The sequence below is a fragment of the Bactrocera tryoni genome, chromosome 2 (assembly GCF_016617805.1).
Source record: "Bactrocera tryoni isolate S06 chromosome 2, CSIRO_BtryS06_freeze2, whole genome shotgun sequence".
NCBI classification, from domain to species: Eukaryota; Metazoa; Arthropoda; class Insecta; order Diptera; family Tephritidae; genus Bactrocera; species Bactrocera tryoni.
In genome coordinates this window covers 76,805,375-76,824,170 of record NC_052500.1, presented here as the reverse complement: position 1 = coordinate 76,824,170, position 18,796 = coordinate 76,805,375, and the positions used below count along the sequence as shown (strand labels likewise).

General features: G+C 36.4%; 1 protein-coding gene across 1 annotated transcript in view; it reads right to left on the bottom strand.

Moving 5' to 3' along the window:
• LOC120768870 (nuclear receptor subfamily 2 group C member 1) overlaps nt 1-18,796 on the bottom strand; it is a 64,927-nt gene that overhangs the window by 33,852 nt on the left and 12,279 nt on the right. The window contains exons 2-3 of the mRNA XM_040095625.1: nt 14,125-14,237; nt 10,942-11,103 (exon numbers count right to left, since the gene is read on the bottom strand). Coding sequence (XP_039951559.1) covers nt 10,942-11,103; nt 14,125-14,237 — 275 coding nt within the window. The remainder of the gene's footprint in view (nt 1-10,941; nt 11,104-14,124; nt 14,238-18,796) is intronic.

The following is an 18,796-nucleotide window of genomic DNA, read 5'->3' as shown; positions in this document are numbered from 1 at the left end:
TTTGTTTTAAAATGCTATAAAAAATATTTGTACGTTGACTGCTCTGAACAGTACTAGTTGGTAACTAGTTATAATTTTATTGTTAGGTTTAAAATTTTAGTTTTACAAAAAATGTATGTCTACAGGAGTAGTTTTTAGCAGGAAAATGAAAAGAGTTTCGATATTTTCGTTTTTCCCAACAGTCAAAAATATTTTTTTTTGCTTTGTGTATGCATATGCAAACTGCCAGTTGGTAACTACTTCGAACAATTAAACTGAAATTTTCTAAGTTTATTGGTTTCTCTTTTAAAACATTATAAAAAAAGTCGTTGTTTTTCGACTGGTCAGAAAAGTACTAGTTGGTAACTAGTTGCAAAATTACCGGATATTTCTTATATATTCCTTTAAAACACAGATACAGACATATAAGCATAATTCTTAACACAAAAATTTAAAAAATGTTCGGTTTTCCTTAAACTTGAAATATATTTTCAGTCGCCATAAATTCGACTTTTGCATTACCAATTTTTCTGATAGGCTAAACAAAAGTGCGTAGCTGTAGCCTCATCTAAATACGGTTATATACACTTACAGAAGCTTGCATTTGTAGGCATTTTATCAGTGTTGCAAAACCACACAACGGCCCAATTTTCGACTGTTGGACCAACGTGGCAAGCACTTAAAATGGTACAGATATACATTGTATGTACATATATCAATGGACTCACATATTGATATGTGCACATATGTACTTGCATATGTAAATAAACATTTAAGTGCCTATTGCACATGTCAAAGTAATTCTCAGTTTCCCTAAAGGGCATTTGTGGCAACACTTCTTTCCGCCACCAAACACATACAAGCAACTGAATTGACATTGTTGTTTCATTTCGCTTATGACTGCATATATGTACATGTGTATTCATGCTTGTATGTGTTAATGTACACATGCGGATGTTGCGGTAATTTCTGCCGTTCTGCAGTCTATATGTCAGGCATATTATGTTGACATGAAAATGGCTTCCAGCTGCATTAATAAATCATTCAGCATGCACTTTGGGACTTTGTCGCTCATTTGCAAATGCATTTTCGCCATGCACAAGTCGACACACACATGTATTTGCATACAAAAAACACCGTAAATGATATAGTTTTTATAGATAAATGCTGGCATAAACAAATAGTAGTATATTTAACAGACCTTCATATATAGTTTTAGCCTAATTTGCATAAAGACTTGGCAAAAAACTTGCAATTTAAACTATGCGCCATCATCGAAGCGTTTTGTATGCCTAACGCCGCTCAAATAATGTGTCAAATAAAGCATTTGTCGACTAATTTCTACATGCTTTTGTAGGCTTAACATATTTGTGCAAGCAAGATTATGTAAATTTTAATTTACATTGCAAATTTTATATTGACAAATTGCAGAAAGTGTTTTTGTTTTGTAGGCTAATTTGTAAGTGAAAAAAACCGGTGAATATGTCGTTTGAAATTAGTGAGAAATAAATATATTTGAAAATAGGTATGAATTTACTGTATTTATATGTATGTGTATACTTGTAGAACCGGCTACACTTTGCTCTGGCTAAGATATACATACATTAAATACTATTACATATATAAGTAGTAAACTATTTAATATTTATAGTGAAAATATTATTTACGAATAAAGGTGAAAGCACTATAAGAATCCTAGAAATTTTACTTCACTGAAAAATATAATTATTATTATTTTCCTTCATCGAAATTTTGTATGCTTATACGTACATATGTATGTATGTATATACTATATCTAACTGCAAAACAACGTACCATCCAAAAAATCGAAATTGATTTTTTATGCTTACGACTCACAACATCATTATTATTTCAAAACCTCAAACAAGTTTTTCTCGAAAGTGCGCTTTTAAAGCCGTTGAGGGAAATTTCGCCGAAACGGCTTCATCGAGCGATTTGAAATTTTCACTTGACCTTCTTAGATATAGATTTTTAGGTAATGACCGAAGAAATACGATTTTTGATAGTAAGCTCGATGTTTTAAGCCTCGCTAAAACGAAGCTGTCATTTTGTAAAAAATTAAACTTTTGACTAGTCCTTCGATCGGTACCTGTATTCCTCTATAGGATTAATATTTTTTTTGGTTTGGGAATCAAATATAATCAATAATAAGGGCCTATATGTATATTCAATAACCTGAAAGCCGATTATTCGAATAGGTTTGTAACCGTTCGCATGAATATTAATCGATTATTCGAATATTCGTTCCATTCACATAGTTGTTCTGCTGTCAGTATTTGAATAAATGAAAATTTGTCGAAGATCTCGAGAAGTGTTAATGATAGCGATTTTGACCTCGAACCTTTTTTGCAGCAAATAAAATTTCCTACAAGTTTGTTTTGTACATTTTTTCTATAGCTCTTGTCATTTACGAGATATATACAAAAAATGCGAATTTCATAAAAAAACCGGTTTAGAGCCCCGTACTACCTCTTCGGTGTGAGCTACGACTTTGTTGCACTGGGCACTTTTGTAGAGTGAACAATTCTGAGAAATGTGTGTCTAAAGTCAAAGCGATGCCATAAAAGACCTCTGATCTGTAGGAATTTAAAGATAGAAATCAAACAATTTTTACATGCCTTGGTCCAGTTCTTAATGTTAACATTAAGCGCTAAAATTTTCAGGGAATTTTTTTTAAGGTATTTCCAAGGAAATTTCGTGACGGGACTGAAAAAAATTAATAGTTCAAAAAAAACACCCTAATGTATATATACAATATATGAGTGACATATTCAGCATTAAGCTTGCTGGAATAATGAAAATCATTATAAGTATTATGTGGGAGTTGGTGGTAGTATCGACCAGATTTTATTTAGCTTTGCCAATATTACGTACCATGTATATGCCATATACAAAAGAATGTTCCCTGAGATTCTTTAAGGTACCTCATATATCACTACCCATCATATGGAGTAAGGTCACCTGGTTGTTATATTTATAGGGCTATACTAAATTATTATGCCAAGTATGAGAGCCATGATTGAGTCGGTACACCTCAATAGTACGTTGCGATTTTTATAATGGTTAAAAATATCGAGGAAAGAATTTGTCTCAAATTTTGTATTTCTAACCAAATTTCATATGCGAATATATCATCGAATATTGGAAAGTGCTTACTGTGATTCAGGTTTATCAAAATCACAAGTCTACGTGTGGTACAAAGCCTTCAAAGACGGTCGAGAGATCGTTGAGAAGACATGCTTCGTTCTTAACGGCACTAGATCTCCTCAACTGATGATAATATTTATTAAAAAAAAAGTGAAGAATATGGTGCTTGCAAATCGTCAGATAAGTCTTAGAGTGGTGGCAAGAAAGCGCGTGCGTTCGAATGATTTTGGTTGATATTTTGGTTATGAAACGGGTTAAAGCCGAATTTTTTTCAAAAGTAGTACCGTAAACAGGTCTCTTTAGACATGCATGATCGTGCGAATTTCGTTCACACATTAATGGAGAGTATTCTAACTGCCGATGAGACATTGGTTTATGAGTTCGATATGCAAACAAGTCAACAATCAACGGAATGGAGGAAAGAAAAACTATCCTTTAAAAATCAAGAATTAGCTCATTGTTGTTTCGATATTCGTGGTTTGGTCCATCATAAATTTGTTCTGAAGAGGCGGATGGTTAATAGGGAGTTCTATATAGCCATATTGTGGCGTTTGTGTGAGAATATCCGTATGAATTGTGCAAGAATAACTCAGTGGCTTTTCCCGATGATAATGCACCGTCTCATCACGCCACGATTGTGACCGAATTTAAAGCCGCAACATAATGAAAGATTATTAAAAAAGTTAAATTATTTTTAGGTTATAACAGAAATTTCCTTATTTATAATGCGATCTATATTTTTGAAGTTTTGCCGTTTATTTTCTGTGTTGTTGGTTCATACGATAATGGCATTCGAATCACGCAACCGGACTATATGTAAAGTGCACATAACTTTACGAAATTTTACTTATTTTTTGGTTTTTTTTTGTGTATTCCTGAAATATACATAGGTGTTTAAAATTGATGGTGAAAATACCAACTACTTTTTTATTAAATGCTAAAAACCGCTAGAAATTGATGCCTATATACTAGAAAAATATTTTACAGTGTAGAAAAATGTGCCCAATGACTTATGGGAACTTATGGGTGTTGGAACTTAAAATTCATCAGATAATCTGATTTTCACTTATGGATCATTAAGAGCCTAAATAAGTTTCTAGGCTCATATAGACGCCAGGGATTGATAGAAACTATTTCTGTTTCTAAACGTGAAAGCATTATAGGCACATATAAATTTTTAAGTCACACTTAGCAGGTAGAGTTTTGCAGTGAGAATACACATTGTGATCTTCCCAAACTTTCAGGTGTTGCTATAAAGACCGTATGCTTCCCGGAACATTTGCATACCAATACTTCAATTATTAGCCATAAATTTTCACGAAATACCTTAGACTAAACTCATAATACAGCACGAAACGAAGCAGCCACTGAAGCATATAAGACTCAAGATTTATGAAAAAAAAAATATTTTTTGCAAAAAACAATCACTTCGAATGAAGAACTGCACCTCTCCCCACAAACTTCGTGGCTCACAAAAAACACTTTGGCTTTTGCCTTTTTGCTCTGCCACGAAAAATAGCCCAAGGTGAGGTTCTCCTTAGAACTAGCCGCAAACAAAAGTAAATAAATACATTTTCAGCTATAAACAAGTCGCCAACAACAACAGTAACTATTGTAGAATTGCAGTGTGTGAGTATGTGTTTATTTATGCCGCAGCAACCAGCAAGCAACAACAGCAATACCAACGCTGTGAACAATAGTGTGGCAGTGCCAAAAATAACAAAACACAGAGGCAAAAACACTATAAAAAAATAAAAATTGCTACACAAAACGGTGGCAAAAAGACAAGCTGCTAAAAGGCGGCGAATTCTAACACACATGAACACATTCACAAACACATGAACACATACGCATATACTCACGCATGTGTGTTTTCGTCTAAGGAGTACGTGTTCGCCGCTGTTTTCTTTTGGGCTTTTGCCAGTTGCCGCCGCTATTGTTGTAAGCGATACAAGTTGGTGTCAGCGACAAGTTGTTGCTTGTCTTTTGTTATTGTTTCTCTACGGTATTAGTGGAGATGGTGTTTGTTTTGCCTTGTACACCAACAAACAGTTATATTTTTTTCTGTGGGCGGACTTTCAAAGCTTTGTAATACTTCTAAAAGAGCATGCGTATGTGTGGGTTTTGGAGCAAAACAAATTTGGCGCAAATGGCGAGTCAAGTTAATAGGGGTGCATATGTGTCTACTGGTCCATTGTTGGCTATTCGCCTGGCTTCTCAATCGAAAAAAGTAAGTTTTTTTGGACACCCTGTTGTGAGATGTCTTTTTTTATCGGATAGTTTCGTAGACTTCTAGTTTCTTTTTTGGTAACGATGTCTTCAATACTTCCGGTCCCCATTTATATTAGACTGCTTCTGAGAATCCCAGTCTCTTTTTATAGCATTGTCTCCAAAACTTCCAGCTTCTATTCCCATCTAGACTCTTTGTTTTTCTGATAGTCTCTGAATGTTCTCATAATTTTTTATCAGCGAGTCTCCCAGACAGTCAGTCTTCTTTTTATCCGATTGTCTCCTTAAGTCCTCATTTTGGTCAGGTTATCTCAAAGACTTCCGGTCTCAACATTTATTAATTTTTTTTATATACTAAATTGTTTCTAGGACTTCCAGTTTTTGGTTTAATTGACATTTTTTACATCTTTGCGTTGACTATTATTTTAATCAGACTGTGTCTAACCCTGCTGGCCTTTAAAAGTTCCAGTATATTTTTTATCACTCTAAGACTTAGGATTCAGGTATCTAAGATTTCTAGTAGTCTCAAAACTTCCAGCCTGTTTATGATTACTCTGTCTCTACTCCCTTCATTCTCCTTGTTTATGGCATTTTTTATAACACTTCGAGTATATTTTCTTATCAAAATGCCGCTATTATAGTATACTGTCTCTAAAACATCCAGCTTTTGAAATTTCGAGTATTCCGTTTATCAGACTGTCTCTGAGAACTCCGATATCTACGATTTCGAAGACTATCGCCGAGACTTTCGGTCCTTGTTTTACCAGTCTCTCCATAGGACTTTCAATTCTGTTTTGGCAGACTATCGATAAAATGTCCAGCCTTTTTTAAGACTGCATCTAAATGTTCTAATCTGAAGCTTAATCAACATCAATTCCTGGACAAAAGAAAAAAAACCATTACGCCATGAAACCCAAGCCCTTCTTCGCTGTAGAAGCACACAAAAAGGTTCAAGCAACTCTTTGGTCTTTGCATGCTAATGTCATACCTGCATTTCGGAAAGAACTGCGAAAAAGGTATGCAGGAATCGTTACTGGCAACGGCCTGGCTAATCTAAGCTGTTTCAAGAAAAGTACAACTGTAAACAGTCAGCTGGTACGATGTAAACGAGTCTCGCACGCAAAGGTGGCATCTGCACAAACTGGAGTTCTGTTCCATAGAACAATCTCTGTTCTGTTCTGTTGAGACATCAGTGCACATACTTGATTGCAAAGCATTTGCAAGAAGAAGCAGTCAAGATATCGGAGCAATCAATCCGTTGGTTTGGTAAAATCTGTTTTTAAGAATTCTTGATATAATTGGATTAAGTAAAGTAGTGTGATGATAAGGAGGTTCACAGGTTGCATTCCTCAACTTTAATATAATATTATCTAATCGTAAGACTGGAAGCTTTCTTTCTATGTTGGACCTACTAGCTCATAGCACGATTCACGTCGCCGCAAAGATAAGTTTCCTCACAGGACACTAGACCCATTGGCACTCAAAAGATAAGGTGGAAACATCTAAACACTTTCTCTTTCACTGTCGGCTTTCCCCAAATTAAGGTTGATGCATCTTAGACCTTTTGATTCGAACTGAGGAGTTTTAAGCACAGGCGTCTCTAGAAGTCCAAGTGCGATTATTCGTGGCTTCGAGAGTACCGCGACTATTTACCTAAGCTAACCTTACCTAAGAGCTAAGTGTAAATAAAAGTTTTGAGTAAGTAAAAGACAGCTCCACTCGGTCATGGGTAGAACTGCTTCCGAGCCAGACCATGTGACATCAAACGGCACAATTATTAAACGGACGGTTCAAAATCTGGAGAATATGGCGGATGGGGCAGGACTTCCCATTTATGCGTTTCGAGGTAGGTTTTAACGGGTTAGGAAACGTGGGGACGAGCGTTGTGTTGCAGCAGAATCATTTTTTCGTGTCTCTCTTGGTACTGAGGCCGTTTTTTGCGCAGTGTTCATCAAACCCAGCGCTTGTAGTCGCTTTGAAATGGCTGGGCGGCTGACTTACAATGCTGAAGCGATCTCTTCTCGCCTTTTCTTTTGTCCTAAATGTCTCCAGAATTACTTTATCTTGCCTTTAGCGATCTCTGACCGCATTCTACAAATCAACGAAACGGCCGATTAGCAGTTCTCACCTTGTACTAGTAAATCAGTCTACATTCCTTCAGCAGAGCCTCTCAAATGCCTTAAAGAAACCACTTAATAACCAAAAGACGTCCGTAACTCAACACAAAAACCCCTCAGGCACGTTAGCCCATACACTTATGCGCACATAGGTCGACAAAGTTCGATGGCTACCGAGCAGCATTGGCCACCCAACCATTCAGGCGTTTTGACACTGACAGGATAATCATTTCTGATTGCCAATACACATTTAGTGCGATTTAGTGCCAGGAGTTGCTAGGATAATGCATGTAATCCGCTATTATGCGACGCACAAGCACTTGACAGACGTCTCCAGCGCACACAATCGGCTGTCGCCCCCACCACCACACTGCCTCGTTGTATAACTGTTTTGGGCAGCGCATTGCCATTCCAACGCCAAGTGGCGGCAATCAAGCGGAAGTTGTTACTATTTATTATTGCTTTGTATGGTACCCGAATGTTGTTGCTGTCGTTATTGCCATCGCATTGTTACAATTTGTTGTCAGCAATGACTATTGTTGTTGCTGTTGTTGTGTGTTGCCATTGTTGCATGTTAAAAATCCGAAAATGTGTTCGATTTCACACGGTGCTCTCAGCGCCGCACACATAAAGATCATATTTGAATTTGTTGTGCGCTTTGTTGTTGTTACTATTTGTTCTTGTACTTTTTTTGTTGCTGTGTGTTACAAGGGAGTGGCGTTCATTTTGAAGTGGCTACCCGCTCGATTGCCCGCCTGGCTTTTGCCCATTTTTTCATGCATCAAATGTAACTTACATATTTATTTATGCTTGTGTGCGTGTAGTTGTAATGCGATTGCGTGTGAGTGTATGTGTATGTGTGCTGTGGTTGAATTGTTGAACTTGAAACTCTAATCGCTTTTGTATTTTTATGCTACATTTAATATTGGCTTAAGAGCTTCGACGCTAGCGATTTACGAAATGAAGAGAGTGCGTTTGTATATATAAATATATAAGCACACATATTTGTATGTGTGAGTGACAGAAATCGGAAATTAATAGAAGTTTTTTAATAATTATTTCAAAGGGTTGATTTTTTAATAGGATTAGATCTGAAAATGGTTCAGCTTAACAACTTTTAGGAGTCATATTCACTTGTGAGTTTCAAGAATCGATTTTTGCATATACAATTATGCTGTTGAAAATATTCTCCAAAAATTTCGATTTCGAAAAATATGCTCCGAAAATTTCGATTTCGAAAAATTCTAATATTTTTGTAATACGTATGTATATTTGAAACTATTCTCCGAAAACATTGATTTAAAAAAATTTTCTCCGAACATTTCGATTTTGAAATATATTTTCCGAAAATTTCGATTTGGAAAAATTCGTTTTTTTTGCATCACATGTATGTATGTATATTTGAAAATATTCTTCGAAGATATCGATTTTTAAATACATACATACAAATGTGTGTGTATACATACATACATATGTATTTTCACCAAATATTTCGATTTCGAAAAATTCGATTTTTGCAAATCATATGTATGTATGTATGTATATTTGAAAATATTCTTTGAGAATATCGACTTCGAAATAAATTCACCAAAAATTTCTATTTCGAAAAATTCGATTATTTTTACAATACGTATGTACATATGTATATTTGAAAATATTCTCCGAAAACATATATTTAAAAAAATTTTGGAATAATTCGATTTTTTTGCAACGCATATGTATGTATGTTAAAAATATTCTTAAAAAATATCGATTTTAAAATACATATACATAAATGTATGTACATACATACATATGTACATATATTCACCAAATATTTCGATTTCGAAAAATTCGATTTTTGCAAATCATATGTGTGTATGTATATTTGAAAATATTCTTTGAAAATATCGACTTCGAAATAAATTCACGAAAAATTTCGAATTCGAAAAATTCGATTATTTTTACAATTCGTATGTATATTTGAAAATATTCTCCGAAAATATCAATCTCAAAAAATGTTCTCCGAAAAATATTTTCCGAAATTGCCGATACCGAAAAATTCGATGTTTGCAACTCATATGTACATACATATGTACATATGTTTGAAAATATTATCCAAAAAAACATACTTAATGGAACCAATGAGCTACTCATTCAGCAAAGTGTACGTAAGGTCCCCTAGTTTAGCATAGGCCATGGATATCATGAGAACCCGTTAAGCCCAACATCTCATCTATGAGATTTTAATTTGAAACCCCTCAAGAGCTCAAATTTGCATTGCAAAGAGAAAGTGCGGGAAGTATCGAGAACTAAATATGAGATCATGAGGCTGAAGAAAAACCGAGGGAAGAACAGAATCTTTCGACCTTTTTTGAAATTTACGTTCGAAACTCTGCTTAAACCTCCGATAATGATCGCTTTCAGACAGTTTCTTAAAGGAACGGTAACGATTGTGGTCGAATTGCGGTGAGCTGGTGCAAACCGTGCCCAAGTCAGGATTGATGGTCTGAAAGGTTTTGCAATCATTTGGTGGGATTGGCAGTAAATGTTCTACAATGAGCTGATTTCCAACGGCGAAACTCTCAAGTCGGACGTCTAGTGTCAATAATTTTGACGTCTGAATTAAGCAATTGCTCAAAAGCAACCAGCTTTATCAAAAAAGGGAGGAACTACCATCACTACATCGCCTGGCAATCTGGTGATATTCATTAGCAGTTCGGGAAGCTTGGTTGGAATGTGCTTATTTATCCATCTCATAGACCGGAGTCGGCACAATGTGATTAGTATCTGGACAGGATCCATGACAAAGGATTTTGTTGGTGATAAATTTGGCTCTAGAGTTTATTTCAATTGTCTTAGTTCTTTCGCCTTCAAGATGGCGTTATGGATTAAAATGGAGCATAAAACTCTGAAAATTGGCCAAAATTCAGTTATGGAAGCTTGAAACCGTAAGTGCTATATTTAAGCAGTATTTAACTTCGTTGGAAGTGCCCACAAATTGAAGGTTCAAGCTGAACTCAGAGACTTTCAAACTGCTGTGTTGGAGATAATTCTACAGAAAAAGGTTTAGACTTTAAATAAAGCATTAAATATATCTAGATTTGGAACAATATTCTTAATGTATTTTGTTTTGTTTTTAAGAAAATAATTTATCTCACAGAGTGACGCCCCGCAGCATTGTGATAATTTAAATCACTTCAAATAAATAAACGTTACAAAAACCGAAACTCCTTTCACGAATACTTCAGCCTATCAAAATACTAATGGTTAAGGCTTTCATTGCATGCTAATTTACGAATAATTGTGGCAAATTAGCAAACAAAATAAATAATGAAATGCGTTAAGCGCAAAGTGACGCCAACAGGGTTTTCAACTTCCTTGTTGTCTTTGCCATTCTTTTGTCTTTTTGTTGTTCCACTGCTCAATTTTATATTAATTTTATTATTGTTTCCGCTTTGGTACTCACCATCTTTATTCATTGCCGATTGAAAGCATTTCGCCAGACGGCAGGCACGACACTGATTGCGATGAGTTTTGTCGACGGGGCAGCGACCCTTTAGATCGCCCGTGGCTTTGCAGGTGTAGATGCGATTGCGATGAATACTGCGCTTAAAGAAGCCCGAGCAACCTGCGAAGTGAAAAAAAAATAAAATTTTGAGGTTATGTTGTTAATGGACTTAGGTTATGTTAGGTTAAAAGGTCGAACCTGTGGCAAAAACCTTTAAGGATCCCACTAGAGCAACTTAACAGGCCTGTTCAATGGGATACTTGTAACAAAAGCCAATAAGGATCGTACTTCAGCAGCTGAGAACACAGATCCAATGTGATATTTAAATACTGCTAAGTATTGATGGTAAAGAACTTCGAAAATTGATCAAATACGTTTGAGACTGTCACACATTTTTAGAGACGACTATTTAGTCAAGTTTACCGAAGATATGACTGCCTCGATGCTCTATCTTCAGTTTTTCAGCAGCTGGAAAACGGCATTCCATAAGATTTTTGGGATACCGCATCTTGGTCTGTTGGACAATTCCTATTCAGAACTAACATGATTGAAAGACGGAAAGATGAACCTTACTAAGAGCAAGTTGTGCAGTTTATTTCTGTACTTTATATTCTCCGTCAGAAGGCTTCCGCAGTATGATAATGAGAAATGTATACTTAAACAAATAATCCAGAAAGCCCGGAAGCTGAAATAATATAAGAATATGCCACCGAGTTGACAATTCTTGTCTGGATATACATTTTTGGCCGTCTCGGTGAGCAATGTTTGACCAGAGCAGCAAGGGGCAGGCATGTGATAAAACCCGTTAGCTCCTTTGGAAGTGCTCTGTAGTGTATTTGTACAAATAATCTATTTTTAGATACCTAAGGAAGTTGTAACCAGGTGAGGGATATATCAAGTCTTACGATATTTTTGAAGCCTATTACCACAAAAAGTTTGTCTTAAACTTTGCTAAAACTATTAAGTAGAATCCGTGCCAGGATTATTACAGTACTCTAATGATTTCCGGTTACAGACTGAAGATGATAGCTTAAACCTACCTAATACATATAATACATCGAGCTATATGAAAGTCTCTATATACAAAGTATAAGAGTAAAGTTGAAAGAATGCATATTTTCAGGGCCTTTATTTGAGAAATAAATACGAGATCACGCAACTGAAGAACTGAATCTTTCGATCTTTTTTGAAATTTTCTTTCGAAACTTTGTTAAAACCATCAATGATGAACGCTTTCAGAGAGGTTCTTAAAGGTTCTACGGTAGTAGCAGCTTTCGGCAGACCATTAGGTAAACTCTGTGTGAAAACTATTACGCGGCTGCAATCTTCGCCGATTAGAGACTGCAGAAGATAGTTTCTACCAACCCAAAATAATACATGGAACTATACGGTCGCTAGATCGAAAGCTCGAAAAGAAAATCCAGTTCCAGTGCTTTCATATCATAAATGTTTCATATCTTTCATACATTAAATATCACGAGGCTGGAAATATAAGAAAAACTTTAAGCCGACAATAAGAAAAGACGCAATACGAATCTGGGAGCATGTGCATGGCTACTGATATTTCAAGCAAACGACTAGTAACAAAGCTAGACTAAATAAAAGGAAGCTTGTTTTCGCTTGCCCTATGTGAATGAGATTGTGATGAGAGCAAATGAGTTGATGACAAAATGAAGATCTCAAACTATGAAAAATTGGGATCTCTTAGACTTCAGCAGTATCGAACGACACTAAAATGACCAAGGATGCCTGCAGATGTACATCGCAAGGTGAAATGCTATCTCCCCTTCTATGGATATTAGTGACATTGCCATCTTATTAACGGGTAGGTATCTATAGACCATTAGCAGTATTATTACCACCACTCTCAATGCAATCCAGAACTGGGCATCGCTCGGTGAGTAATGGTTAGGCAAACACCGACTAGATGATCCCACTTTTCAACTGAAAAAGAAGTTTTAAATTAAACATAGAAAAAGATGGCTGGCTTAAAGCATGACTTGAAAATGGACGATGGGCTTGGTGCCGGGATATATTGTCCAGAGTTAGGCATAAGGCAGCCTTTCAAGTTGTCGGACTACTGCAGTATATTTCAACCTGAAGTCTTTGCTATTGCGAAAGCTGTGGAACTTGTCTCTAACGAACCAAAGTCAACATCAACGACAGGCAAGCAACAATTAAGGCAGTAACCGCGTGTTGAATAACGGCCAGAAGTGTCTTGGGAAGCAGAGTGGCAGTGGAAAGTGTTGCCAGAAGCAAGTAATTTCTACTGGATGCCCGGACACAAAGGCGTCGAAGGAAATGAAATAGAGATGGCCAAAAATGGTCAACATGGTCAATGATCTCGACAGAAGCATGGCTAAGAAAATCAAAGCCTGATGGAACGAGCTACCTGGATGCAAAACTGCAAAAGTCATGTGCAAAAGGGTAGATCAGAAGTTCATAAAATTCCTATTGGCACTCGCTGGAAGAGAATGTAGGAACATAGGAATACGTTGGGAATACTTACTGGGCACTGTCTGTTGGCGACACACGGCGGAAGAAGGGGTTTGACAGACTGAGAAGACTGCAGGAAATGTTTAGAGCAGGGCACCAGGGAAACAGTGGGGCATCTCTTGTGCACTTGTTCCGTATTATCAAGACTACGCTGTAAGAATCGGTATGATACAGTGGAGGAAGTATCGATAGTAAGGCGTAGAGTCTGTTAAAATTCGCGTCAAGAGCATCTTAAAGGATGACTACCCTTCTTGGACCTAACAACTAAATACCAACTAGTATTGAAAGGAGCAAAACTGGTTTATACTAGACTTACGGGCTTACCAGATTAAAGGATTGAAGGACTGAAGGTAGAACCTGCTGGAACCGGAAGTAGAGTAAATAAGGCACTGCCTCCTGCTTAGAATATTTCCATGGGATGAGGACATAGTTCCCCTAAGTATTTTGAATAAGAAACTCGCGCAGATCATATTATGTATGTCAGTAAACAAGCAAATAGTCTATACAGGAATTCTCCTTAGTGCTTCTTCACAAACAATTAAATGAAAATAATTTCTAAAAAATTTCAACTTAAAGAGCACTCCTGCACCTTTCTACAAAATTTCAAATATTTTTTTTTTCTCAAAAAATCATCGCTTTACTCACCATCACAGCTGTAGATGCCGTAATGTTTGCCCGAACTTCGATCGCCGCACACTTTGCACGGTATGTCCAGCAGGCGATCACCTGAAAATAAATAAAATACGTTAAAAATAGCACTCAGAACACGTACGAAAATAGACAAACAAAACAAGTAAATAAGATAGTAAGTAAGCTAGATAGTCTGGATAAATAAACGTTTTAGACTAGGCTTAAACGGTATTAGCGACTCTTAAACCAGCAGACTAAAGTTTACTTAAATGAAACCGAGGGTTTCAGCAACAAAACATATGAGCTGTGGATTGCCAGTTCTATGTAGGTAGAGTATTAAAACTCCAAACAATAATCTATTGTGCTTTAAAGGACACACGAACACACACACAAGCTCTGTAGCACCAGTCACAGAGGCCGACTTAAGTTAAATAAACAAATGCACGACGACTTTTCCAGAGTTGTTGATACAGAATTTTTCGACGTGACTCTTCGACCGAGACACATACATACTGCATACTTGTATATAGTAGGTGAAGTGAAATGAGTCTGAAAAAGGGGTTTAACTGGCATTGCTGCAGAAGGACCCAAAAGTGCGCACACACACACACCTCGCCTAGCCACAAAAGACAAATGCAAAGTAAACCCTTTTTCGCACTTAATTTTTTGCACCTCATTTCCTCACAAACACACACACACCCTTTACGCGCTCACTCCTCTACCTCAGTGTACCGCAATTTTACAGTTAATCTCAGTCAACGGACAAGGCACGTAGCGGCACACTTTATATTTAATAGAGAAATGCTTCGATAAACAAGCGGCACTTGTCAAAACACTAACAAAAACTTAGGTTATGCAATACAAAAACAACAATAACAACTGAGGGCTAGGAAATGAAGACACCGGTCCTCAGTAAGGGAAGTGCTTGGCGTGAAATTGCAGGGTGTTGCAAGTAGCTGTGTGAGATATGGATGCTGTAGAGGTTGGTAGAGAAGTGTGGGTATGTATATATAAGTTTGTATGTATGTAACTACGTCTGTATATTGTCATGTAATGAATTCCGGTGTAATGATTACAAAGCCGAACGCTCAGACGTTTGACATATTGCCATTGTTTATGCATTTTTTCAGCTCATGCATTATATTATATACACGCATACATACACACGCATACACATGTGCCCTTAGAATACACTACCGTCCCTTTGTCGTTTGTCGCTTGACGCGTGCCGCCACTTTTCACACCCTTTATCCACCAGTTGGCGTGCAATTGCAGCGCCGCCGGCTTCCTTGAGGGTTGTTAGCCGGCAAGAATGCTCGTTTATTGACACGTTTTTTGTTGTAATTGCTTGTTGCATTTCATTTTTCGCATTGTACTGTGTATGTATGTGTTGTTGTTGTTGTCTGTTGCATGCCTCAATTATTATTTTAATATTTTAAAGTTTATTTTAAAATATGTTTTTGTTATTCTTTTGAGATTTTCATGCCGCATTGCGTATTCTAGTCAACTGTGCGTGATTGTGTGCGTGCGTTGTTGTTTTTTTGTTTTTTTTGATTTTTTGGTAAAATGCATTATTGGCGTATACTATGGGTATTATGAAATTAACATATTCTCAGGCAATATGTGAAAAAGCCAGTTAAGTTGAATAGTGATTGTTTATTTTATTTAGAGCGTGTTCTGGGAATAAAGGATTTCTCACAGATTTCAAATTAAAAAGTTATAAGGTAAATCTAGATAATAGAATTAACAAATTTGGTAATGTACATAGTCTCATTTCGTTTATAAGGGCTCTATTAGATATTAGGCTTAAGTGGTTTATATAGAATACGCCACCGGTTACAATACGCCGACCAGACTTCGGACGCAACTCACTTCCGACAAGCACTGACCGCTATTCACAGTAGAGCCATCAACACCTTCATCGACTCTCTTTCAGTGAATCGCGTACTTGGAGGCAAACCACCACCCAGAAAAAGAAAGCTCGAGTTGCCACGAGAAATGAGAGTTAGCCTTGCGCAGCTTCCTTTTGGACACTGTAACAGGTTAAACTCCTAACTATCCGGCGGCTTAGCCATTAGCCCAAGTAAAACTGAAATGGATTTATTTATTAGGAAGTCTAAGACTCACCGAAGCACTTACAAGCGCTCAACGTGCGCTTAGTCAATAAGTGTCTGTCTACACTAGAAATTGTAAACCCAAACGAATCTGACTCGTTTGGGTGTGACTGGTCACAACCGATTCGCTGACAACTGCAAAGCCAAAGAGCTAGCAAGACGGAGCATACTTGCCTTGCTCATATCGTAATGGGACCGAAATGGATCGCCATTAGCATGGCACCAGCTCGCATGCGACTGCGAGATTCTTCTGGGCTAAAGTAGAACACTGGCCTACCAAAGAGTAGAATACAAGAGACTACTGAACTACTTGCCCTGTGATCTCTATTTTGAAACATGGATCCAAGTGCCTTAATCCAGCGCCTACAGACTACTGTACAGTTCAGAACAAGCAATTTGTACAAGAAGCTAGGCCAATGTTAAATAATTGCTTCTTAAGCTTACAATGGCCAGTGTAGAAGGCGCCAAATAGCCTAAGTTTTTCCCTTGAGAGATTGATTACATATCTAAATCTTTTGAGGTTGTAACCACCCATTAGCAACTTGGCATGGGGCATGCCTAAGAGTTGTTGCCAATGCCTCACCCTACCCACTGCTTCATATATAGACAATAATTTGGTATATACAATCAACGTATAGATGGGCATCTGCGATTTAAAACTTTTTAATAAAGTGGGTGTGGCCTAGCCCCATAGTTGATACAAAACATACATCTCACAAACCACTCAAGCTAAGTCGTCCAAATGTGCTGAGAACAAGTATTTCTACTATCTTCTCTTACTCTGTGAAAATGGAAGAAATCGGATGTTAACAATACGGACTCTCCATATAATAGGTTTGTAGAAAACTACTCAAAGTGCGATAACTTACTTACTAAGTAAATACGCCTTAAACATTAACTCTCACGTCTGAAATGGCACGAAAGGTTCACACACGATTTAGTGTAATAATTGAACAATGAGCGCGTCACGCAAACTTTTAATGAACTTTAGAAACTCGGGAACTACTCGATCAATATCGACCAAATTTAGTTCATAACAATAACCCGACATTTTTAGGTTATATTTTGAAAATGGACGATATATAACAACATTCCACATATGTTAACATAATTTTATATTCTATCGAATTCTTTCACTTTGTAGCATATAAGTAAGAATCAATGCAAACATCGAAACAAAGCCTTGTTTAAATAGTACCTTTAAGGCATTTGGTATTTCACCCAAAAATTAAATCGAAATCAAAGTCTAAATATTCAAGACTCCGGATACCGAATATATGCATCTCACTACCTACATATGTATGACTTTATACCAAAAATATCGGTCAACCAGTGGAGTTTTTTGGATTAGAGAATATTTTCCTGTAAGCACATTATTAATATCCAGAAAGCACATTATAATCTCTTGTGTCAAAAAATAGTAGTAGGGGACAAAATGTTCCCCTAGTTCTCACATAGTTTATACATTTATCGGTTGATTTCATATCGCATTGCGATTTCCAAGATTATCTTCTGTCTTTATGCCGAAAAGGGACAATACTTCACCGAGCCCCCAGATACCAAATATATTTTCATCAACATCTAGTTGACTTTATATACTCTTACTGAATTTCAGAAAAATTCTTGTCTGGTAACAGATACAAAAATGTAGAAAATCGGCTCAATACTACTCTGAGCAACTATATGCCCAATATAGTAATTTAATTTTTCTCTTGAACAGGTAATATGATAAGTGATATTTTAACGAAACGAAGTAGTTTCTTAACCACTAGCCAAATATATTTTAGTAGCGGCAGAATTCTGCTGAGTTGACAGCCTTTGACCGGATAATAAAATTCGGGTCCATTCCGGCTACGCAAACTGTCGTGCGAACGGATTAGTTGGAGGCAGATAGGCTCGGTCCAAGCCATAACCCTTAATATAACGATCATTTGATTTAATATGCTTGCTTTTAATATAAATCTCTTTAAAATCCAAAATATAAATTAATATTATTCTAAATTCGATTGTGATCCATTTGTAACTTCGTTGAAAAACGAATATTTCATTCTTTCGCATATATTTTAGTATAAAGTTTTACCAAAAGCTGAAAAATTGCTACCATTTTTGATTTTTTTCAAATTGGGAAGTTATAAAATATGCTGTTACATTATTTCTTTTTTCCCTTCCTTACTTGTTTGCTAAAATTTTTATTTTATTGGTAATCATTGCGAACTTATTAAATTATTTTTACTGAACATTAGCCTTTCAATTGGAAGTAGTTTCTATTATGGCTAATGAAAACATTGTTTATCAGATAATAGGTGGGCGACTTTGCTAAATTTTCCTAAATGTAGGCAACATTTTGCTACTTTCAGTTAGATTGGAAGTGATATTTAATTATTAAGCGAAAAACAACAGTTTTTTTCGATTTTATAACCTACTGCAATAAGTATTCTCTCTAGCCAGTTGAAACATTAAGCGATGGGAAGTCAGAATAGCAGAACAGCCACAGTTATTATCAATTTTATAACCGATAGCATTAAGTATATCCTACAGCCAATTAATTATAAGGACTAATTAATTTTTTAAAC